Here is a 24,983-nt window from a genome sequence, read left to right on the forward strand (position 1 = left end):
CCCTGCTTCACCAGGCGTCAGTCAAGAGCCCCGCTGCGCTGGTGCAACCCACATTCTCCTGCGTCCTTGGAGGCTGGCAGTGCCCGCTCTCACGGCTCCACCCGCACCCCGCATGCTGAGCCACAGCAGGCCACCTCCTTCCCACATCCTCCCTCACGCCCCAGCCCAGGGTCCCGCATGGTTCCTGGCCCAGGCCTGCTCCAGGCCCCCGACCCTGGACTTCTGTCTCTCTGCCATGGGTCAAAACCTGGCCTGCCTTGTTCGTCACCATCCACCTGGCACTGAGCACCGAGCGGGGACAGGAGGTGCTCACCGATGCAGCTTCCAGTCACCCGGTACCTGCCCTCACTCACACTCTGCACACTGACCTCGTGGGCCAGCCAGCCTCTGCCCGTCCTAGGACAAGGAGACCCGAGCTCAGGGAGCCCCCATGCTGTGTGTCAGTGCAGGGCACAGCAGGTTCGAAACCAAGGCCCAGACTCAGCAGGGTCCTCTCCCGCCACCCTGATTTTCGGGACGCAGCCCCGCCCCGCCCCTGTGGAGCAGCACACACAAGCTGGCCATCCCACCCAGCCTCGCCTCTTCCACGGCTCCCATCCTAGAACACCAGCTCGCTTGTTTCCGGACACCTGCTCCCTCGGGCCCTGGGCCTCCTCCCACAGAGCCGGGCCCAGAGGACGCTGATCGCTCGCTCCTCACACCCGGCGCAGCCTGTCCTCCATCCTCCATCCTCGGTCCTCCCGAGGCCAGGGCCTGCTATACTCACCCACACAGGTCCTCCCGTCAGGAGCCAGCCGCAGGCCCGGGGAGGGGCACTGGCATCGCACCTGTCCTTTGACAACGTCACAGCCGTACTGACAGTTTGCCATGGAGCACGACAGGGCACCTGGAAGAGAGTGGCCGTGACTCAGAGAGGCAGAAACCATAAGCTGGAGTCTCTCTGTCCGCAAATCAGTGACATTGGATCAGTGAGGACCATGGCCTCCGAGACCCAACGTTCTGAGGTAGAAATGGGGCGGGGTGGAAGGACCTCCTTCCTCCAGGACGCCTCTTACTGGGCCAGCTCTGTCACCCCATGCTCCGGAAGAATCTGCAGACAGACGTGAAGTGTCTGTCACTCGGATTATGTGGAAATTTCTCCCACGCCGGAGGAAAGTGGAGAGCAGCAGTATTTCCCAGACTACTCCAGCCGAGTGAGGCTCTTAAGCCAAACCTCCAAGTGACTGTGGTGGCTGGAACCTCTCAGTGGACAGGGACAGGGGACAGGGGACCCACTGCGGGCACGATGGATCCCAGGGTCAAGGCCACGCCCTGATCATCCCACCAAGGCCATCTAGGCTCACATAGTGCAATTAGCAAAGCTTCTCAGTGCTCAAAATGCAACCCGGCTAACTGGTAATTTGGTAAAAATAAAAATCAAGTCATTAGTTGCTAAATATCAATTTGATGTTCAGCCTGTGGAGAATTTCAGGGCCCCATCTTTTATTTTAACACATCCAAAGGACAGCAGGGACACGAAGCACATCTCCCCTGCAAAGCAAGACGCAAAATCTACTTTTCTGACATTATACCTGTTTATGTTTTACTTTTTCTTTTTAAAAGAGTCTTAGACTAAAGTCTAAAGTCTTTAGACTACTATAAAGAGTTATGAGAATGAAGTGAGAAGGTATTTATGAATGATTTAAAATCACTCAACAGGCCCGATGTATTCTCTCTGAACAGGCCAGATGTAGTATTACCCAAATAATCACCATGGTTCTTTTTTCTACCTGAAATAGTTGTTTTGGGTCCCATAAAAGTCTGGAATAAAAACTTTGGAGAAAAACATTTAGGAAACGTCCTCAGTTTTGCGATTCTTATCCTAAATACTATTTCCAAATCAACTTTGACATGCACGGTAAAAGAATATCACACATCTAAAATGAGCACCTCTCAGCTGGCTGTGGTGCTATATGCTTACAACCCTAGCACTCTGGGAGGCTGAGGCAGGAGGACTGTAAGCTGGAGCCCAGTGACAGTGAGTCCCTGTCTCAAAATTTAAAAAAATAAACATAAAAAAAAGGCCAGGGATGTAGGTCAGTGCAAAGGAAAGCCCTGGGTTCAAATCCCAGTACTGCCAAAGATAAAGCACAGTGAGCCCCTCTCGCTTTGACTTCAGCTCCTTGGCACACACAGGAGCACACGCCACGCCCGCGTGAGGATCCGAGAGGCCACTCCCTCCCGTCAGACGCCAGCGCGCAGGCGACAGCCGGGCTCTCGCGTACTTGCGCAGGAGCCGTCGGGCATGGGCATGTGGCCGCTGAGGCAGTAGCACTTGTAGCTTCCGAGCGTGTTCATGCAGCGGTGCTTGCAGGGCCGCGGCTTCAGGCCACACTCGTTCAGGTCTGGAAAGAAGGAGGCGGAAGCAGAAAAGAGAGTCACAAACCTTGGCACTGGGGAGAAACACTTAAAGCCGCTTGATGTTGAAACCTGAGGGAGAGAAGTAGGTAGAGGTTGGCGCTACACGGAGCGGATTGGAGCAAACGTGCGTGCACCTGTGGCAGCCAGGCTGGACTCGGGCAGGGGCCCCATCACCTCCTGGCTGTCACACTGCCAGCAGGCTCAGGCCTTCTCTGTTTCCGGCAGATGCGCGAGCACAGACAAAGCACATTTTACTCTCCTGTAAGGAATACGAATCTTAAAACATTCGACTGCTCGCTTCCCAAAGGACGGCTGCACTTTCAGAGGTAAGACCCACCGGACCTGGACTGATCGTCAGCGTGGCTTCTCTTGTTCCTTTTTGTGAGGCCACGCTGATCCCAGATTAAAGAAGAAAATTCAGTTTCCTACTTCGGTAACGTACTCAAGTCACAAAACTTTGAAAAAATTCCTCCAACGTATTTTCATTCTTTGGCAGGGAAAAAGAGCATGTAGAAATGCTAATGGGCAGAACACAATGAACTATCATTATGCTTTTTATGTTCATCGATTTAAAAATCAAGATGAAATGAATTCTGCGTCATGAAGTTTTCCAAGTTGAGCACCCCCTCAAGTGAACATAAAATGCATAATGGCATCCAAACACAGAAACAGGAACGCCTATTACATTACGCTAGGAAGAAATGTGACATGTTTGTGTACCTGACTAGCATAATTATCTGTTAATCTATAGTATTGAATACTAAATATGGATAATGTATCTAGTTAGAAAGCTATTTTCAAATCTAATCAAATTTAAATCTGACCAGCTCACCGATTAGGAATCTATGTGCTTCATTCAAGTAAATTACCAAGTTATTCTTTAGATCATCAAATAATTATTGTATTTAAGAATATTTTCCTGTCTTACTGACTTCTCAACTTGCTTTTTTTTTTTCTACCCATAACAAAAATGTAAGCAAGTCCCTAGCTGTGCAAAGCTGAGAAAGGTTATAATAAATGAAGCGAATAGCTTTGTTCTTTCCTCCACTTTCTGCGATGCTCCATTTTATTGTCTCTTGCCTGGTCAAGGGTTTTCAAAACAATATTTCAAAAACATTTTCCCCATAGAAAATGGCTGTGTAAAAAAGCTGATCTCTCCTTTTATTAAACAAACTAAAACTTGAGGAGGAATGACTAAGAAAGAAATTCCTCTTTCCACCTTCTCCCACCTTGGATTTGAATATTTATTGAAAACCTGAGTCAAGCAATCTTCTCTCTCAACTTCTAAGTGGAGTTCATTATCGTTCCTAATATGATCATGCGGCCTTACACTCGGCTTAGAGAAATCCTGATTGCTATCATATTAAACAGTATTTAAATCTCAGTATACTATAAGAAAAAAGCTTTGTTTTGAATATTTTCTGCAGGAAAAAAACATATAACAAGATAGCACCAGAAGCCAACAGAGTATAGGGCACTGATAGGTTTTTTAAAAAGCATGAATTAAGAACCCCCAGGTTTATTTGTGGGACTGGTGCAGGTGGCCCAGGAACAAGGAGTGTATGTACGCTGGATAAATCCCAAGGGCTGAGCCCCTGGGGCTGCCCTCCGGCACCTGGCTGCAGGGCTGGCTCTCCACCAGCCCCGCCAGGACCCCCGAGGGCGCATCTCCACATTCCCCAGGCTGCACACCCAACTCAGCCTTCCTCTCCGTGGGAGGGGACTGTGGGGTAGACATCACGAACAAAAGGAAATAAAACCCGGTAAACTTCCGTAATTCCAGAGACATCTGGGAATCGCTCTGTGAAGCAGCAGGGAAAAGCGCAGTACTCCGCGTAGTATTCCGTGGTGACCGCAGATCAGTGTCGTGGCTGCTGTAGCTGTAGCTGTCGCTGCCCTGGCTCACCAGCGCCCAAGTCCGTGGAAAGCACTCTGACCCGGAAGTGCTGTGAAAGCTGTTGATGGACGGACGGGTGGCTTCCCCGCCAGGTGGGCGTGCTCTTATCTCCAGCGAGGGCATCACTGCCCCACCCGCCGCAGGCAGGTGGCTCCTGAAAACTCTCTGTGAGCCTTACCCAGACTGCCTCAGGCATCAAACACAGGCCCACGGCCTCTGGGTCTATCAGTCCGGCCACACAGCGGGTCCTGCTGAGACAGGAAGCCTCGAAAGGCCATGCTGCCAGCGACCTGGGGAGGACGGCCTTGCCCCTGCGTCCCGGAAGCTTTCTATTCTAGAATTATGTTACCTGACTTGTATTGATCTGAAGCCTTATAAATTGAATTAATATGCACTGCTTCCAATAAATGCTGTATTCATTATCATAATATACCGTTAATCAATAATATTGTTATTAAATATAAACTATAAATTGACTCTACTGCTATCATTAGAAATTCAAAATAAAGACCATGAAAAGTCTCCTTGGTTCACACTGTCTCAGATGTTAAAAGTTGTTAAGAGAAACTAGGAAATAAAAATTAGAGTTTTTATTCTGAATTTATTTCAACCTTGCTCTTTCTCTGGAAGTGTCTAATAAAATATAAATTATCAGGAAAATCCATAATAAAAAATGTAATGAGTTCTATCATGTACCTGGTCTCATACCAAAGGATAGAGTTTTATAATTTAACCACTTACATTCAAATGCTCTAAACACGATACACATGATTCCTCAGGAGCATTAGCACGAGAAGGGCACTGAAGCAGGGGTGGATTCAGGAACTTGGGCAGGAGGAGAGGATGCCGACAGAGCTCTGGAACAATGCAAGCTGCAGGGCTTTCTTATCACACTTCAGGGCAAGGGCGATGGGAGGGGATAGCATGCAGACGCTGGGAAGGAAACAGCTTGGAAAACATGAGAAGAGATGCACTGAACATGATGACCCTGCAGGGCTTCAGAACCATCTTTCATTCATTTTAATGCATTTGAACCCCTCTGATGCTTATTAAATTGAGCAATGTTTCAGGAACCTAAGATTTTGCTGTTGTTGTTAGGTTTTTTTGGTTTTTGTTTTTTTAGTACTGAGGATCAAACTCAGGACCTTGCGCCTGTGAGGCAGGTGCAGTGCCACTGAGCTAAATCCTGGCCCCTAAGTTTTTCAAATTTATCTGATGAAAGTGAGGTCACAGGCAAGCAGATGTTAATGGATTAACTTCCATGTTTTCAACTGATTAAATTATGGGAAGGTATTCAAATGTGTCACATTCTTTATCAGCTGAGATAATACTTATTAAAAAGCTATTTTATTTCAGCTATTCTAAGCTCCTAACCCTAGGAATGGGTAAGAAACACAGTCTCTTAGAACTGTAAAATCAGCTGACCACTTTACTTTTCTGCAGCACTTTCCAGCACAGTGAAGATACTGAGATTGTCCACGACCCTATTTTCACAACAGTGCTGCTGGCAAACAGGGCAGAGGCCATGGTTCCCCATGACTGGTCAGTTTGCCGAGGCCCAGGCACAGTGAATGACCTACTCACAAGCCGTCACTGGAAGAGAACTTACGCTTTCTGACACTGCAAAATGCAGTGAAAGAAAGAAGCCAGGGTGTAGCTGGACTCCACTGGAGAGGAGAAGGTGAAGCTACCATTCGCCATCTGCAGTAGACAGTGGCGGGGAAAGGGATTCACTCACTCCTAAATCCACCCGCCAAGAGGCATCCACGCCCCAGCTCAGTTGCTTCCAAATTCCTGACTTGGCTGCGTATGAAAACAAAAGCTATTTGCTGTCTGGTTTTGGGAAAAGATTTTAAAATCCAGAAAAGAGGAAGAAAGGCGGTGATGCTGATACAGTACAAGGACAGTGAGCTTCCGTGCTTTGAGCATAGAGAAGGAGCAGCAGAGGACTCGTCCTGCCGTGGGCTCCACGTGCTCGACTGAAGGCTCTGCGCTCATGGCGGGACTCCAGCACATTTGCAAGAGGTGACAGTGGCAGGCAGCCGTGCAAGGACAGAGCGGGTCACCTGCGACAGCGCGCTCACCCTGTGAAGGTAAACTGGTGGTTTGATGATCCGGGGGGTGGAAAGGAGACTGCTCACTGCCTTGGTCAAGAGGAGCTGGGTAGGAGAGGCCATCTTCATACCGGAAGAAGGTAACAAGAGTCAGCTTTACCTGATGTCATTTGTAGCTCTAAGAATCTTTACAAGTATATAGTAAACAATTACACAAAGTTGAAGGAGTTTAAAAAGAACTCTTTAGATACTTCACCAAAGAAACAGTTTCTAGTTCTGCCTTTCCTTTTATTTAAATTTTATTTTCCTAAAAACTTATGTCATCTTGCTTCTCAAAGGCAATATGCATGTTATAAATTAACAATGCAGCATTCTCATACCATTTTTTAAAACCACTAAAAAAGAAATGGTCGTTTTAAAAACCATGATTTTAGTGATCAACAGAAGGGTGAAAACAACAAAAAAATTATACAAATAGGATTACAGCCAACCTACTCAGATTAGGGGTGTTAAAGCCTTAAATTACCAAGTTAAGATCTTTTTCATACATTGTTATATTGGACAATAATAGTTTAAAATATGCAGAAGGTATGCAAATTTATGATTTGCATGGCAATCTTACTGAAATAGCGGCATGATAGATCATCTGTGTTTTCATTCAGAAGTTAAGAATTTATACCACATTTAGGTCACACTTAATTAAAAGAAACATAGAAGCTTTACACAAAACATATGGTTGCCAATATTAGCTGTTATGATTTAGATCTAAAGCGTCTTTCAAAGTCTCATGTGCTCAGAGGTGGAGCCTGGTCAGGAGGGATAGGTCACTGAGGATGTGAACTAGAAGTGTCTGCTCTAGTCCTTGCTGCGTCTCTTCCCTGTTTCCTGCCACCATGAGGTGAGCGGCTTTCCTCTGCTAGGCCCTTCCACCATGCCCTTCATGCCTTGGAGCCAGCTGACCATGGACTGAATCCCCTGAACTATGAGCCTTTAAGTTGTGGATATTGGGTATTATGTCTCAGCAACAGGAATACTAATACTTTTGCTTAGTAGCAAGAAGTCAATCTCATACTGTTTTAATAATCAGTTAAACATCCAAATCAAAGGCATATTCATTTCTGGGGTGGAAAACATACTTCTTTCAAAAAGTAAGGCTGTAGGAAATAGTATCTTAATATTAGTGTTAAAGCACTTCAGTTGGTGTTTAGTAAAGTCAAATTCCAAGTATAATTAGTACCCAAAACTTAGTGTCTGGTTCTATGGGACAAAATACTAATTCTTTTCTTGGGATGAGGAATTCAACATACGAAATGTAAACCAGACCAAAGTATTAATAATTGATATTTATAAATTATTTCTTCTGAAATTAAAGTACACGGTAAATTCAAAAGAATGTCTTTCATTTCTAAAACATATGAGATGGTTATCTATAATAGTATTGGATTTTGGATGGGGAGGAGAAGAGAGGTGTGTAGTAGGTACAGAGGCTCGAAGAGAAGAAAAATATATGCCTGGGTAAAACTGCCAGAGAATGCAACAAGGTGGGGAGCAAGCAATCAAAGCGAATGTGGTCAAAACCTAGGTTAGAATCTCCTCTCCAGCGGAAGGTATCCTGGGCCTTAGGGAGCACGCTCGTGATCACTCCCCAACCACGACTTCCTGTCTCATCCGGGTAATGACTCAGAGGGAAGAGCGACCCCCAACAGCCGCCTCAGCCTGTGGCCAGGCTGTTAAACTCAGCCAGCTCCCAAGGGCTGCTTTCCTGGCTCTCTGCTTGCTCCAGACGGCCCACACTCATGCTGTTGAGCTGCCAAGCAAGTTGCCTGGGGCTGTTCTTTAAAGTATGTAACTCAAAGCAAACTTCTTAGCCAATACTTGCCTTACACCAAACCTCCTTCTAATCAATCACTCATTTCCAGGTCTGTGAAATGATTTCAAATGTACTTCATGACTTTTCTCTCCTTGAGAAAAAAGAAGTGGGCTTGACTACCCTGGGATTGGAGTTGTATTTTCTGCTCTACTGACATGTGGGCCTGGATGGAAACAGTCTCATAGGCACGACTTGCCCTCCCAGGTGCTGTGAGGGCTCCTCCCAACCTCTCAACCCAGCTGGCTCCCAGTCCGTGGACTCAGACGCCATCTAAGTGGAGGCACCAGACAACTCTGTGGCACTCTTTCAAGATCCCACAGCATTTAGAACCAAGCACCATGACATCAGTCAATCACTTATTTATCAGGTATTTACTGTGCACACGGCATGTGCAAGTTACCCCGCGACGGCTTCCCAGAGCCCAGAGGTCAGAGACACAACAAAGGGCTCCTGCAGAGAGCAGGACTCGGCAAGGGGCTGCAACTGCCTTTCCTTGGCTTCCCAAAGGGGGCAAAGCGAGAAATGACCAAATCCCTCATGTTTACTCTGAACTGGAGTTTTATTTTCAAGATTGGGCTTCAAATTACATCTTCAGGGTCTGGGCTATTTCTGCAGGTGTAAAATCCCATTTCACCACTATTAAAAGTCTTCCCCTTGAGGAATATGGCTCAGGAAGGCACCATTTTAACTCGGCATATTCCAGTTCTCTTTAGAAAACGAGGTGTGCATTACAGGAAAAAGTGCATGGTAAACTGGCTTTCTGGAAATCAAAGATGCCCAGTGGTGGAGCTTCATTCCTCATAATAGTTTTAGCATCATTGAAGGACTAAAATCGATGCTAATCCTAGGAATAAATTTAAACACACTTCTCCCATCTCAGAAGCGGCTTCCTTTAACAGTCTTCTTTATGTAAATTCCTGGCACTTGACAACAAAGGCTTAGAGTGTTGACACATTAATGAGCCCTCTGAGGTTATGGTTACCACATTAAAAGAAGAATATTCAGGCTCTGAAATGAACACTGATAACTCAATCGCTAGAACATAGCAGGCTGCTACTTGTGAACTCACTGCATTGGGGAAGGAAGGACAGTCAGATGGGTTTTTCAAGTTAGCCAACATCACTTACTCCAAAAAGATTACCCAAGTATGTCTGGTAAACTCCAAGTTTAAAAAAAGTATCATAAGACAGAAAGGGAGCCCTGGAAAAATCAGTTATAAATCAAATGCTGATAATATAAAATGTGCTTTAGGACAAGCTTCTCCCACCACTGGGACAGGTCACATTTTACTAGCGTGGACTTCATCTGATGAATAATCACATACACTGCCAAACGCCAGTGTTCTGGATGGCTGCAAAAGCTATGACCGGGATTTAGCTCAGTGGTTTCGCCCTCTGCTGCGCAAGCGCAAGGACCCAAGTTTGATCCCCAGTACCAAAAAAAAAAAAAAAAAAAGCTATGACCATAAATCATGGCTTGTATGACAGCCCTCAAGGGCTATCCTGGAATAAATACCAGATACTGAAGTGTTTCAACAGCATCATTTCTGTACCAACAAAGTCAGCTGGATATATATGGGATAGTTAGACCCCACACAGTTATTTCATAGGATATTTAAAATTAGGAGTATTACTTAAGAAATGAGAACAAATACATTATCTTCTTCTCCCGTTAGTGAAATCTAGCCCTAACTTTTCTTTAATCGTAGAGTTTTAACTCCTAGTAGTTGCACATTTTGGCTAAAATTAACTAAGAAGACAAGTCCAACTTTTTGCGTAGGGTCTGAAGACCACATTTCTTGTGATACAGCAGCTATATCATCAAAACTAACATGGCAGAAATAATATGGATTACAGAAACAATAGCTCAACCTGACATACATACTAACTTCTTGGTTTTTGTTTTGTTTTTATTTTGGTACCAGGGATCAAACTCAGTCCTTGTGCTAGCATAGCAGGCGGCAAAACCACTGAGCTAAATCCCCGGCCCATACTAACTTCTTAAACCAACTTCTTCTGTGAACTTGGGTAAGACATGTAATGCCCTGAGCTTCAGTCTCTTCAAATGAAAAGTGGAATGTATGAGTTATTATTTATATCTTTACTATGATAAATAGCACTCTCTCTCCCAATATTCTTATAACAGTAAAAATAGATTTTATATATACAAAATCTATTTATTATGGGACATTGTATCAGAATGATGTTTGTGTTTATAAGCAACTGATGCTGATATTACAAATCACTTCCTAAATTAATCAACATTTTTTTCTCAGAGGACAAACTTGAAGGGAGATTTAAACACATAACCAAAGGATGCAGAGTTGGAAGGGACCTCCAGATTTCAAACCCCACACCCCACCTGGCTTTGGGTATAGAGGGGAGCAGCGGGCCATGAGGACCCTCATGGTTTTCGAAGGCCTCCCTCCACCCAGTTAATGGCAGAACAAGAGGTACCAAACATCACTCTTCTACAGGACTCTCTCTTCAAAATACATCTTAACTAGCACCAGGGAATAAAAAGGGGATCAAATTAATTTAATTGTCTTTGGATTAAAAAAAAAATCTTACAAGATCCACCATTATTCTTTTACCCATCAGCGAAAGGGCGGCTCGCACGCTTGGGGAAGGTGCCCTGGGAAACCGCTTTGGGTGAGCAGCATACGCTGGCCCTACCTTGACTGCAGGTTTTCCCGGCATATCCAGGGTGGCACTTGCACTTGTTCGGCCCAACACATTCGCCATGCTTGCACTGCGGGTGGCACACGGCTGTGAAAAGACAGAATCGTGTGTTATTTCTACGCCACCAGCACATCAATCGTACAGCACTATGCAATGGACCAGTTTGGTCATAAAAGAAAAAAACATGGAGAACTTAAAGTGGCAGAAAGAAACAAAACCACTGTTTCCTGTAGACACAGTACACACTCACAGGTCGTGTGTGCGTGTGCGTGTTGGTATTATTTGGGGCTGGAAAATTTTCTAAACTTAAGTTCAAGACTCAATTAAATGTTTGTCTATAACTGTAACTATAATAACTCACATCAGTAATTCCACATTCATTTTCCTTTTTTTTGGTACCGGAGATCGAACTCGGGACCTTGCGCTTGTGAGGCAGACGCCAGAACCACTGAGCTAAATCCCCAGCCCCTTCATTTTCTTAAATACACTTCGAAAAGGTAGTTCTTAGTCCAAAGACACTGGGTATGGATAAAATCCAGATAAGTTAAATAATAAAACACTTATTTTATCAGAAATGATAATCGAAGTATGAACTGATTCCAAGTGGAACATAATCTAAAGCAAAGCTTTGGAACTTGAGTGTAAGGCCCTCACCAGCACCCCGATCTTCCTGAACCCTGGGCACACTATCACTGCCCTTCCATCCGTGATGGCCTTTCTACGGCAGACGGGGCAGACCAAGCTCGAATTTAACCTTTACTCCCTTCCATCAACTTGCCTCCACTTCCCCTGAGACCTCCAAACGCTGTCAACCACCACTCCTGTCTTTTCCCAGTGTGTGGAGTTTATTCTGTTCACACCAGCGGTTCTCAGCTCTTCTCTCCACTGGGCACATGTGGCAACGTCCTGAGGCCCTCTGGCCGACACATGTGCAGGAGCACTACTGGCTTCGGTGGACAGAGGGCGTGCTGCTAGCCATGCTAAATACAGACAGCCCATCCGAAGATAGCATGCCAAGCCTGAGACAGCTTGCTAACACTGTACCTAGGATGCTCATGATACCACCGTAGACAAAAAATAAATGTGCAGCACTGTTCTTGGTTTCAGGGGGCCTAGGATCTAGATGAAGGGACAAACTGCCATGTGCCTGTAATTCAAGGTAAGATTTATGACTGAGCAAAAGGGTGGTATGTACGAAATGTGTGAGGAAACCATCGCACAAGCAAATACACACAGAAAGCCCTCAGGCAGGGATTGTGTTAGATCTTAAAGTGTGCAGACAGAAGGGAGAGGATTACGTGAGGAGACAGGGCCACACGGCAAGTGGACCCAGGTGAGTTAGAGGTCACTCAGGACGCTTGCATCACCGAGAAGATGGTAGATGCTGGTGAAGAGCAAGAAGCCATCGCTCGTGAGTGATGTCAGACAGGGTTTCTGAAATCTCACTGAGGAGTATACACTGAGTCTGGGGGGAAGGGGACATTTCCGCAAGCTCATCGTCAGGAGACTGAGGGGGCACGTGGAAGAGCTGGGACACGGACAGGGTGGTCCCACGCAGGAGGAACTGGGAGAAAGCCACGGGCTCACCACTGAGCTGGCAGGCCTGGCGTGTACGTGGGAACCACTGAGCGAAACACCGGCCTTGAACACCCAGGGAAACGGAGTCACAGTGACCCTGAGGTCTGGAGCCTCCAACACCTGTGCTTCCCTCAGCAGCCCATCCCATCCACCCTTCTGGGACCGCTCCAGCTTCCTGGCCAACTCTCAGGCACGGCTTCCCTTAAAACTTCAACGTGTGTGCCTGTCCTGTGCCGCCGCCCTCACCCCCACGCCCCCTCACCACCCTCCCCTTGTCTGGCCTCCACCGGCTTCTTGGCTAATTTTAGGCTTATTTGCTGCTGCAGCTGGACCTGCCCCACTGTCACTCCCTGGACAGTGCTGCTCTGTATGTATTTAATTAAAAAGCCTCTGGAGAGAGCAGAATGGAAGTGGGAGAGCAATGCTCCTGTAAAATCCCTAAGATCTGACTTTAGACCTGGCGTTAAATTCCAAGGGAGACAATTTTGTTGAGATTGGTGAGAAGAAACGATGTGGAGGGCCTTCTAATTATACCCTCAGTGGACTGTACACCTAGGAGATGTGCGCATCATCCACAGCTTTAAAAATGAGTCCCAGAAATGAGCCTCTCGGTGTGCAATTTCCAGGCCTCACTGGTGCCCAAGAAATCTGAGTTTGAAAAACAAAAATTTATTCTTTAAGGAAAAGATGATCCATAAATCTCAATATGTACATATGAACACAACCTGATGAATCAAGTATTACACAGACACCCGGAATGTCATATTAAAATAACTAACCATCTCGAAATCATTACACACAAGTCAAGGTACAAAGCCCCGTGGAATAACTGGAATTTGAAAATATCTTTAAAAATGTGACAAAGTAGTTTAGAAGGTGTCACTTAAACCATGAAGGGTTTCGGCAGAGGTTCTTATATAGCAAGGGTAGGGTTTCAAAGTAAAAAATTAAGTATGCTCTGTGTTTTCCTTTAAGAGAAAAGCATGAAGAAGTTTATCTGGGAGAGAGCGTTTGAGGAACAATTAAACGGGCCCAGGCGTGCTGCCTTCCACCCCGGCCCCAGCCCGGCCAGCTGCTCGGCCATCCACATTCAGGTTCAGGTGCTCTCCAGGGACAGAGGGCTTTTGTGTTCCTCCTTCCCTTCTATCATTTGTGCCGTCTGGGGCACAACAAATGCACACTTGCCAGGAGGTCCAGGCTGTTAACGTTTCTCCTACGTCCAGGGGGTAGGATGTTAAGCATCGTGCCAGCCGTACTTCTGCCCAGAGGTCACTTCTGAAGTGAGCACTGCAGCTGCGGAAAGTGAGAGCAGTCACTGCTCACACAATCCACCCCTTCTCCCTGGAAAAGGGAACCCTGCAGTCCTCTGGCCAAATGACTTTCTCCTGTTACCCGGCTGACCTTTGGTCTGGGTAGAACTCCATAAGCAGGGATGGGACGCCTCAATGTATGATGCTATTATTCCAGATGAGTGTGAGGCAACAGAGGGTGCCGGGGGTGTGCTGTGTTTCCACCGTGGCCAGGGCTGTGACAGAGCAGCGGCAGAGCACAGGGGCACAGGTGGCAACTGTAACCGCAGGGCCTGGAGAGCCTCGGGTGTGAAAGAGGCAGCTAGGACCGCAGACAGCTTTCCAGGAGCCAAGAGCTCGGGCGGAGCTCACGAAGGGGCTCTCGGGGAGGCGCAGTGCCCTCCCGGGCTGGGGTCTAAGTGCTGACCGCAGCAGCTGCCATCAGCAGGGCAGCCAGGACGGTCACTCAGGGCCAGCTGGAGTCTCTGGACTCTCACCAATTTCCATCCTTCCTTTTCCCTTCTGTTTTAACATAGAATAGCTTCTGTGTTTTTATTCTCATTGTTCTGAGAGGGTGATAAGTTACATTTCCTATCCTCCTTGGCCGACGGACACAGCCAAATGACTGAACTCTGGTGGATGGACAGGTAAGCAGAGGTCACAGAGGGGGTTTGGGGTGCTGTGTAAGGGGTGAGGAGTTTTGCCCTGGAATATGGAAGTGTTGGCTGACCTAAGGTGGCCTTGTAGGACCCTGAAGTGATCCTGGGAATGGAAGTCATAATATGAACCCTAAATTCTTTGTGTCATTGTTACTTCTGGCCAAAGAACTGGCTGTCCTTGAGCATCAGCCTGTGGAATCCAGACTTAATATATTTATTATCATGCCAGCAAAGGATATGCACTAGGACAGACGTGTTAGGGGAGATCCTAGTGGAGAAATAGAACTTATCAAGTTTATTTTGTAATTGAAGTACCTTATGCTTATAGAAGGAAAGAATAACTTCATTTTTATATCCAAGAAACTAGTTTAGAAAGTACATGGCTATTTTAAAAGTAGAAGGAAATGACCGCCAACTTTGAGGCAGACTGGCCCACCTTTCAATCGCTCCTTCTACTGTAAAGTTGGCCTCAGAAGCCAGCAGAAACCAACCTTTATAACATGTGTCTGTGGACAGCAGCACGTCCACCTGCCCCCAAAGAAAAAAGGACAACTGACCCATTTTCACCTAGCAGTGATCTTCTAACACATTGGAATAGGTGATGCACCAGACTGGGGGGATCCTGGGCCTGTCAAGCCGCAGGCCGACCAGGCAGGGCAGCGCTGTTTCCCTGAGCCACCTGTGGGCTGGAACCAGAACTCTGGGCTGTATTTGGTGGTTCACTGTCCCTGGCATCCACATCCAGTTAACCAGCTCCGTTAATAAAGGCAGGTAAGGACCACATACGTGATATTTTTTTCCAAAAGCAGTTACCAGAATTAAGCCCAAATAGGGAAATCACAATCAAAATTTATTCACTAACATTCCTACAGCCTAATCTCCAAAAATGCCCTTAAACTAACTTCTAAGTCATTGTTTTAACTAGAAAAAGAAACAAGTCTCAACTGGCAAAGCAAACATAGCTCTGTAATGTCCCATGTCCAGTTCCTCTGTGTGACAACAACATAAAATTTTCCTCTTAAAAACACATCCTGGGGCTGGGGATTTAGCTCAGTGGTTCTGCCGCCTCCCTTGCAAGTGCAAGTTCGATCCCCAGTACCAAACCAAACAAAACAAAACAAAACCACATCCTGATGCTGGTGAGGCTGCAGGGTTCAAAGGTTCTCCACTGTTGGTGGAAATGTACATTAGTACAACCACTATGCAAATCAGAATGCAGATTCCCTCAAAAAACGAAAACTAGAAACTCTATTTAACCCAGCTACTCCCCTTTTAGGTATCTTCCCCCCAAAGTGAAAGACATCAAATTACAGTGATCCATGCATTTCCATGGTTATGGAAGCACAACTCATGACAGTTAAATCTTGGAAGCAGTCCACACATCCATCAGTAGATAAATAGATAAAGAAAATGTGGTATTTATACACAATGGAGTACTACTCTGCCATAAAGATAAACTTGAGTTATTTGTAGGAAAATGGATGCACTTTGAGACATAATGCTAAGTGAAATGAATCAGACACAGAAGCTTAAATATTACATGATTTTCTATATGAGAAACCCAAATTATAAAAAAAAAAGCAAAATAAAAGATAGATTATAGGAAGTAAGGAAAGAGATCATTCCCAGATGTGAAGGAAAACGAGATGGAGGGATGGGCAGGGAGAAGGGATTTTAAAAAGGAATTAAAATGTGTTGTGTACATGTAGCGGCTCCACACAAGGAATATAAACACATACTGTGTACTGCAAAAATAAAAAAGATACATGCATCCTAACAGGCGTTCTGAGGGCTGGACAGTATTTTCTAACTCAGATGTAAGTAGTGAGATATCACATAAGTTAGAGGGAAATTAAACTCCTGCCCCAGTTCTCTGATGGTCCAAATGTAAGCTGACACCCTGGGAGTCAAGGGAAGTGCCACAGATGGAAGGCCGAGGGCCTGCTGAGATGTCCCAGGAGGAGGGAAAAGCAGTCCAACCTCAGGTGTTGTTAGCAACCTGAGAAGGCTTTTCTTCCTGTAAGAAGGTTGCTAGAGCGCTAGCTAAGAGTTCGTAATGTTTGCAACCTACACCACCTCACTATTCAGAAATGGCCCACTCAGACCAGAACAAAGAACACTGCCCGCCGGTTATCACAGGCAGAAAGAGGTGACACAGGTAGCCATGAGCGAGCGGGCGGAGACGGAGAGCCACAGAACTGGGGGTCAGCGCACTCCTGACAGCCAAGGAGAGCCACAGATCCCGATCTGCATGCACCCAGCTAAGGAAGAAGCACAGGACTGGCTTCCCCAAGAGCAGCTGGCCTCGGAAGAGGAAAGGCTGCTGAAAACAGCACGAAGCAACCCGTCGCTGTATTAATAGGACCGGGAAGGAATGCGGGAATTTCACATGGTCCCCTGGAGGAGTCCCCGCAATGTCAGGCAGCACAGAAGCAAACCCGGAGGAGAGAGGCGCGGAGCCCAAGCCCCCCAGGAAAACGCCTCTCAGCCCGCCCGACCCCTGCACTACAGCATCAGTTATCCGACATTCAATTCTAAATTCTGCTGCAAATGGAGCCGAAGTGTGCCTCTGACTGTTAAAACTGAAAAAGGCCATCTCCCAAATGCCCTCATGATGAGATGGGCTGGATTTATCCTCACGACAGCCACAGGAGGCAGGAGAGAAGCAGGTCACACCTTCGTCTCCCCAGAGTTAGAGGAGTCCAACAATTTCTGTGAAAACTTCCTAACCCAGGTGCGATACACTAAGACCACATGCTCCGCTGGTGTCAGAAAAGGACCAGAAAGGCCAGCCTTTTGAATGGATTTGGAAGGGAGGGAGGTGTAGTAAAAGGAAAAGCAAGAAAGGATTGGGGGGTGGAGCATGGTGATTTAAGGCATAAGGTATTTAAGTAACTTTTCCAGAAAGGAAGAGTTGTAGTTAAAAGCACAGTCTATAGTTTAAAACAAAAAACAAAAGTAACCCTGCCCAAATATTTTAGAATAAAATAATCTATTATTGTGTATAGATGCTGGATTCTGAATAAAGTTTAGACTTATTATCTCTTTTGAACCATTGCTATATCTAGGATTTTTTCTCCTCTTTGGGCAAAATTTAAAGTTATGATAATTAAGAACTTAACTGGTCACAGTTACAGCAATTTACAGCACGAAGTTAAAATAAATAAGGGTTTCTGGTCCATACAATTGTCTCACAATAATTTATTTTTGTCTTGGAGAACATCCAATTGAGACCAGTCTCTCAAGTAGCTCCTTCATGTCTCACTGATGTTCAACTCCCAATGTAGCCCCCAGGAATACGATGGGCTACATTGGGTTCTTGGCTTCTCAAGCCAACTTTTGACATCATCAGCAAGCACTCAGCCCCTCCACTTCAAAGAGCTTCCCCTGGGCACTGTGGTCCTTTTCAGCTTACCTGGAATTCTAACTTTTTTTTCCTGCTTTCATTGTATAGAAAACTGTCAAACTGAGAGCAAATTAGATTTTAAGAGCACCTTTAAAACCGTTACTAGTAATTGCCTGGAAAGGAACTAAGGGGGGTCTGTGTAAGTAGGGCACCAGGAGCAACAAGCACCCCAACACCCGGGTCTTTGTTCCTAAATATCATTCCTCAAAAAGAGGAAACAGGGCTGGGCAGGAAGGCAGGGGTGATTTTCTATGCCACAAAGCAAGGAAATACTTCGAGAATGGGGAGTTCTGGCTTGCTTGGGGTTCCCACTGGCCCAACCTGGGATCATGTGGGATCAAGAAGACAGATGATAGTAATGGACGACAACTGGAAAACAAATCATCCACGGGTCAGAGCTATTCTAAACAATGAGAGGACTGAGCTCCCCTTCCAGAAGAACGCCAGCTAACACGCAGAAGGAATGCTAGGGTTTGAAAAATACGATTTAACAACCACCACGGAAGCAAGTAAGTTGAGGGAAGATCCTCTACAGATGTTAAAACACTCACTGGGTAAAGGTTTACTGGGAAACAGCATATTCAGTCTCCGTGTATCAGGTTACTTACTAAGGAAAAGGAAGGTGACGCCACTTTAACCCCAGGATCCAACTTTGCTTCCCTGGTATCGCCCTGATGCTACATGCAATGGCAATATCGTAGCACAGCATGGCCTATGGGATGTTAGTGCCAAACAAACAAACCCGGAACTGAATGACACGGAAACTGCGGATGACAAATTTAGGTTGTGGAGCATTCTACCAAGCAAATGAAATGGATTGTTCAAAACTGTGATGTCAAGAAGAAAAAAAATTGGTAGAACTGTTCTAGATTAAAGGAGACCAAAGAGGAATGTCCCCCAAAAATCCATAAAAACCTTTATTGAGACAATGGGGGATCTAACTATGGACTGCTCGCTATACAACATTATTGTATCAGTGTTAATTTCTTCAGTGTAGTGATGATGTATGTACTGGGCATTCACAGTTCCTGTTTTTAAAACTGCTGTGTAGGTCTTTAATTTTTCAAATTAAAAAAAGGGGAAAATATAAACACAGGAGTATAATAATGTGGATCCCTGCAAGCCTGGCGAGTGAGCTGCTGCTCATTTTGCAGTGCGCTGGAGAGAAGGGGTGGAGGGTGGTGCTGGGTGCGGTGCGGCTGCGGGGTCCAGGCCCTGCACCTGGGAAGCGCGACCCCACCGATCCCCCGCTTCGCTCTACTCTCCAGCACATCAGAGTGAACCATGGCACCTTGCCAGAGTTGCCACCTTTTTACTTAAAAAGTAGTGAACGCACGAGCTTCACCTAGAACTCACTCCTAGGTTTACTGAGAAAACCCAAAGGAAGCCCTTAAAACAACACCTTTCTCAACACAGTGCTAGGTAAAATGCTGGATGGATGAGGGTGACAGGACCAGCAGGAGGGAGACACGGCGGGCGCCTCCGACCCCACAGGAGGATGGGGACATAGAAGTGAAACCAAGGCCAGAGCAGGCAGGGTAGAGCGCTGGTTTGCAAAGCCAGAGAAGGCTGGGTGCATGAACCAGTGCTCAGAGCAGCCCACAAGCTCTGCGATGTCGAAACATGAGAATTCGGGAGGATATAACGAAGCGCTACGACCTCTCATTTTGGGCTGGTTAATAACGAATCACCCCAAAGGGTCAGAAAGTTTAATGTCACCATCATCACCTTTTTAGTAGCCCAAAACCCTGTTTCAAGGGGCCGCTGATTAGAGAGTTCCACTAAGCTGCGCATGAATTACTCAAGAATTGAAGCAACTGGTGACTATGAATAGACTGACATGATGCATTCTTCAGTTTGGCCTTTTTTTCCCTAAAGAGAAACATCAAGTGTTCCGAGTTTATCGCATAAGAACTTTAACCAGACATGTGAAAACAACCCTAAGCTCCATTAGTCAGAGGTTGCTCAAGTGAGGGACGGATGGCTCCACGGTCCTTCTGCCTCCACACTGTGACTGCAGTCCAGGCCGGGGCTGCCGTCTGCCTGCACTTCTGCTCCCGACGCTCAAGTCCCTGGGTTCCCACCGCATCTCCTTAGCTCCTCACGTGAGACCCAGTGCTTAGCACGGCATTCAGTGCCACCTTCCATGATTGGACTCCTGCCCATTCTACCAGCCCCATCCTGATTCACACAGATGCACAACTAGCTGAGCTTTCCAAAAAGTAGCCTGAATCCCTCCACAGTCCCTTGTTGGCTACACTTGGACCTAGTCAGGCTTCAGCATGGCTCGGTTTACACATTGCCATCCCAGCAGTACTGAGCGCCTGCCCTCCCAGGGCCTTCACCAGCCCCTCGCAGCCTTCTGTCACAAGCCAGATGTCTTGATAGACACACATCTCACACTGTTTTTATAATTTTTAAAAGCAAGCTCCGTCGCTAGACCTGAGCTGTCTGAACCACCGGCCCTGCTCAGAAGCACTGTCCAGCCTCCCAGCACTGACGGCGGTGACAGCTGGAAGGTGCCAGGGAGCACAGGAGAAAGAGCCTCACCCCTGGGAGGCAGAGTGGGTACAAGGTCAGGAGGAGACGTGAGCCGAGGCCTAAAGGCTGAGCAGGACTCGCCATGCGGACAGGGTCAGGGACTTTCACTCAGAGTGAGAAGCAGAAGAAAAGCCAGCAAGGCAGGAAGCAGCATGGGTCTGAAAGGCCAGGGCGTCCACAGTGACCGAGGCCACAGAGCAAAAAGTAGTCACTCGAATGTGAGGCGCTGACAGCCTGAAGAGCCTGTGTGCACTCGGATTTCTACCCATAACTGAACAGTCGGAGGATTGCAAGCCATCGATGCCACCATCGGATTACATTACTGTGTTTCCAAGATGTAAATTGGCTTTTTGTTCTTTTAACTAAGCACTAAGATCTGTGATATGTATAAGGTCCTAAGACAAGCCGGCAAAATATATTCCTTTCCCCAATAAACGGTCTTTCCTAAAAACTGTAATCCATGATCCATGTATCAAGATCACGTCTCACTCGTGTTTTTATTCCTTTCATACAGAAATGCGGAGGCCTTACGCCTTCAGGGTTCCCGAGCTGAAGTGGACGGGGCCCTGCACACAGCATGGCCCGGGTCTGACGCCGTGGAACACATGCTCTACCCCTTCGTGGCCAGAGCAGATCACACGGCTCAGGTCCACACGCAGCCACGCGCCTCGGGACAGGATGTGGAGGGACAGGGGAGGAAATGGAGTTCGAGCCGGACCATGGTTGAACCAGGAGAGAATGCAAACTTACAACATGAACACAGCCATCTGTTCCTAGCAATGATTCACTTTCAGTCAAATATTTGCCCGTGTTAGGAGTGACAGTGACAGGAGGTAGAAAAGGGCAACCCAAGGGGAAAAGGTAGATTAGCTCCTCCAGGGGGCTCACAGGGCAGGCCAGGAGGAATTCTCTGGATTCTGGCTCGGCCGAAGCGGGATACCGTGTCTCGGCTCTCCATATCCTTCTTCCGTTTGAAGGAGTCCTCTGTGGAGGTTGGGAAATGGTCAAGGCTGAGTCGGGGTGATGAGGACGGAAGGAGGAGAGGGAGGGAGGAAGCCAGGGGCCTGGGGGACAGGAAAGGGGGTGCTGGGTGAGATCCCGCTCCCCAGTCCACCCCACACCAACCTTTCCACTTCCACATCTCACAAGCACGCCAAGCCTGACACCCAAACCGGCCCGCTCACTGGCACTGCCCGGCATACTTGGCTCCCTGCAGAAGAGCTGGAACAGGGTGCTCTCCTCAGTCCGCTCCTCTCCACTCTCCACAAGCACCCCTGGCATGACAGCTGCCTTGTGGAAAGTGACTCGGGAGCCAGTCCCAGGCCGAGCCTCTGAAAGTGTTTTCTTTTGCTCCTCACTAAAATCCTCTGAGACAACACTGTTTCTTGTCTACATCTTACCAAAAAAGAAGCTGCAACTCGGAAATGTTGTTCCCCAAACACAATTTGTTCTGGGAGTCAGACTGGGCCACTCCCCAGTGTCCTAATGCTGTGCGATGCTCCGCCCTTCTTCTTAATATCAAACCCTCCCCTTCTTTTTATTCCCAATACCACTACTTAAAATCGAGCCTAAGTTTTCACCAGTCGACTGTACACCAGGTGATTCTCCAGCCTGCTGAAGCAGAAGCTCAGGGATCGGCCTGCACCTCCAACATCTGCAGCTCCACGCATCTGCTTTCAGCAAGTGAGTCCCAGGGGAAATGACCACATGCTTCTTCCTGGGACAAGGACCGAAGCTGTTGAGAAGCCTCTGCCCCAGGCTCCCTGGGGGGATGCAGAGCTGCAGCCCCACTGATACGCACAGTTCCTGTGCAACGCTGCTGACTATTTCCAAATAAAGTTAAAGTGCTCTGAGCAAAACTAAATTCACCTGCCTGCTATATCTGGCCCATGAGCACAGCCTATACTTTCTGAGTCAGTACTGGATGTCCCTGCTTCGGACCTTTCCCATGTCCCTCTGCTGATCAGCTCTGCCCGATGTCAAAGGCACCCACACCTCAGCCCACCCCCACCTCCGCTGTGCCTCTCTCCTGGAACACTGCAAATGTTCACACGATTGCTGCTCTGAAGAGCTCACGCTCCCTACAGTGCCCTCTCTGCAGACCCTCAGATGGCCTCACATTTTTCGCTCTTCCCAGGTGCCCTTCCTGTGACCTCCTTACCCTCAGGGTTTAGCTGGGCCATCATGACTCATCTCTCCTGGGCCAGGACGTGCTCTCTCAGTGTGAAAACACTTCCCACCCAGGGTTGCCATGGCCTGGGGCCTGCAATGAGGACCCTGGTTTCCTGGGACACTGTTAGAGTGGTGGGTGTGGGACCAGGCAAGCAACAGTGGGCAGTGCCCCTGGGCCGAAGGGATAGATCCACTGACACCACCGGTCCAGGAAGTCCTCCCCATCCTCCTGGCAGGAAGGATCTCCTCCCCTGGGCGCCCTCCACTTTTTATCCCTGTCTCCCAGTTTAGACTCACAGAAGGAAGAAAAGCCGATCCTCTTACTGAACTCAGCTCCCTGAAAGTCCATGTTTCCCTCAGCTGTATATCTTCCTAGTTCCTAACTCAGCTCCCGGCCTCTAGCGAGCTCTAAAATGTTTCTCAGATAAATCTCAGAACCCTACAAATACCAAGGTTCCACAGTTCCATTCATTGCCTTCTAGTTCATTTTTTAAGTGCAAACACTGCTAAATAACCAAAACTGTTCCACTCTGAGGTCTGCGGATGGATATTATTAGAGAAATGGGAAAGAAATAGTGCAGAAGCACAGCTATCTGGTGAAAGGTTTTATTTTAGAAATGAATCACTGAAGAAATTTTCTACACTCCATTGAGTTAGTTCCAAAAGACAGTCATGATAAAACACACTTAAAAACATATCACACCACAGGTCCTATGATGGTCCCCAGGAAGACATGGCTCGGAGTTCTTCATATGTTCTACGTGTTGATCACATACTAATGATGCAGATGTTTAACAATAACCATTCTGTAGATAGCATTCTACGGATGGCCAGCAATAATCTTGCAAACCAGGTTCAAAGCTTAGGAAAGCGTGCCTCTAAAAAGTTCAATAAAATGTCTATTTTCTCATAGCTGGGAGGTCAGAGGAATAGGCCCTAAATCTGCACCTATCAGTGAGAAATCTACTCTTTCTCTGACGTCGTTGCCCCAACCCAGCTCTGCCAGTCACCCTGCAACTGCCACTTACCTTAATGTACATGTGCTTTGGTTTTTTAAGTCTCCCTGAACAAAGAAGCACTTAACTTTTATTTCTAGAAACATCAATTTTGTCCCCAAGTGTTCTTTTTATTAAAATCCTACCTTAAAAATATTTTCTATAATATATGATAGTGTCTTTTTGTTTGTTTGTTTTTAATTTGTTTTTTGGTACCGGGAATCAAACTCAGGACCTTGCACTTGCAAGGTAGGCGCTGGAACCACTGAGCTAAATCCCCGGCCCTACGATAGTGCCTTTCATCTACATGGAACCAACTGCACTGAACAGGAGAATTTTACCAAAACTTTCCACTAAAACGTTATAGTTTGATTTATTCACTGCCAATACATTGTGAACAATGAACTCTTTATGTGCACAAACAACTGCATAAAGACCCATAAGGGCTATTAATTAAAACAGCTGGTATATCTCATACAATCAAAATATTTCTTACCTGAAATTCCATGGAGAATTAATAAATATGAAACATAATTCCCTCAGGTTAATGATAGGATGGTGTTAGTAATTTCATTTAGTGGACTTTTTTATTTGCTTAAGTATTAAAAATATAAACTGTGCTTTAGGTTAGAAAGGAGGTCAATTCATTAGATTCATAAAACAAGAGAAATGAATTATAAAGTGAAAGGGAAAAGCTAAATGTAATGACTGAATTAAAATTAATTTAGTATAATTACAAACAGAATGAGCATATTTTTAAGGAATAGTTTCCCCAGAAGGAACTCCAAAACATAACTAATGTTTTGTGTATAGCTTTATAAAGTTATTATTTAGAAGTTATGCCTTTCAAGACATAGATTAGCCAAAATTATTTCAAGAAATATGATCATCTAACCTTGAAGCTGGCACCTTATCCTGGCTATTCTCTGTCTTAAGACGTAGAAAGCTGCAAAACAAATGTCCAAAAAAAGAAATTCCAGATCTTTTCTCTGTAAGGAGGCTGGACTTGGGTATTTATCAACTTGTTACATTCCCGGAGACTTACACATATTCAACTCTCAGGGCTTCTCTGAAACAACAAAAAAAAATCTAGGACATGTTTAAAATAGCAACATTTTAGTCACCATTTTGTTATTAAAAAACATTTTGTAACAAAATTATTAACCAATAATTGACGTTATGCTATTTTTCTGTAGTCCACATTCTAATTAAAATATTTCAGACCTTGTGTGACGCTGTACCTTCCAATTGAATGTTTCATTTTCAGAATATTAATTTTTGTTTCTCAGAGACAGTATCCTTTTATTTAAATGAATATTTTACCAACCATCTGAAAAGTATTGAAGCTGTCGACCAATTAGTAACCAAGGCGGGTAGTTTTGAATGGACACAGTTTACTTACCCGGTTCTCCAACTCTGGGAGGAAACAGTAACGTGTCTT

General features: G+C 46.2%; 1 protein-coding gene across 7 annotated transcripts in view; it reads right to left on the bottom strand.

The window, feature by feature from the left end:
• Window positions 1-24,983, bottom strand: part of Npnt (nephronectin) — a 61,720-nt gene that overhangs the window by 22,269 nt on the left and 14,468 nt on the right. For 2 of the 7 annotated variants that reach the window (XM_004866240.4, XM_087198704.1), the window contains exons 3-7: window positions 24,438-24,488; window positions 10,897-10,989; window positions 6,382-6,474; window positions 2,265-2,384; window positions 767-886 (exon numbers count right to left, since the gene is read on the bottom strand). In XM_004866240.4, the coding sequence (XP_004866297.3) occupies window positions 767-886; window positions 2,265-2,384; window positions 6,382-6,474; window positions 10,897-10,989; window positions 24,438-24,488 (477 nt within the window). The remainder of the gene's footprint in view (window positions 1-766; window positions 887-2,264; window positions 2,385-6,381; window positions 6,475-10,896; window positions 10,990-24,437; window positions 24,489-24,983) is intronic. The other 5 variants (XM_087198703.1, XM_087198707.1, XM_087198706.1 and 2 more) reach the window with 3 other exon arrangements.

The sequence above is a fragment of the Heterocephalus glaber genome, unplaced genomic scaffold, assembly GCF_053883595.1.
Source record: "Heterocephalus glaber isolate CG9 unplaced genomic scaffold, H.glaber_assembly_v1.0 deba00001688, whole genome shotgun sequence".
Taxonomy (NCBI): domain Eukaryota; kingdom Metazoa; phylum Chordata; class Mammalia; order Rodentia; family Bathyergidae; genus Heterocephalus; species Heterocephalus glaber.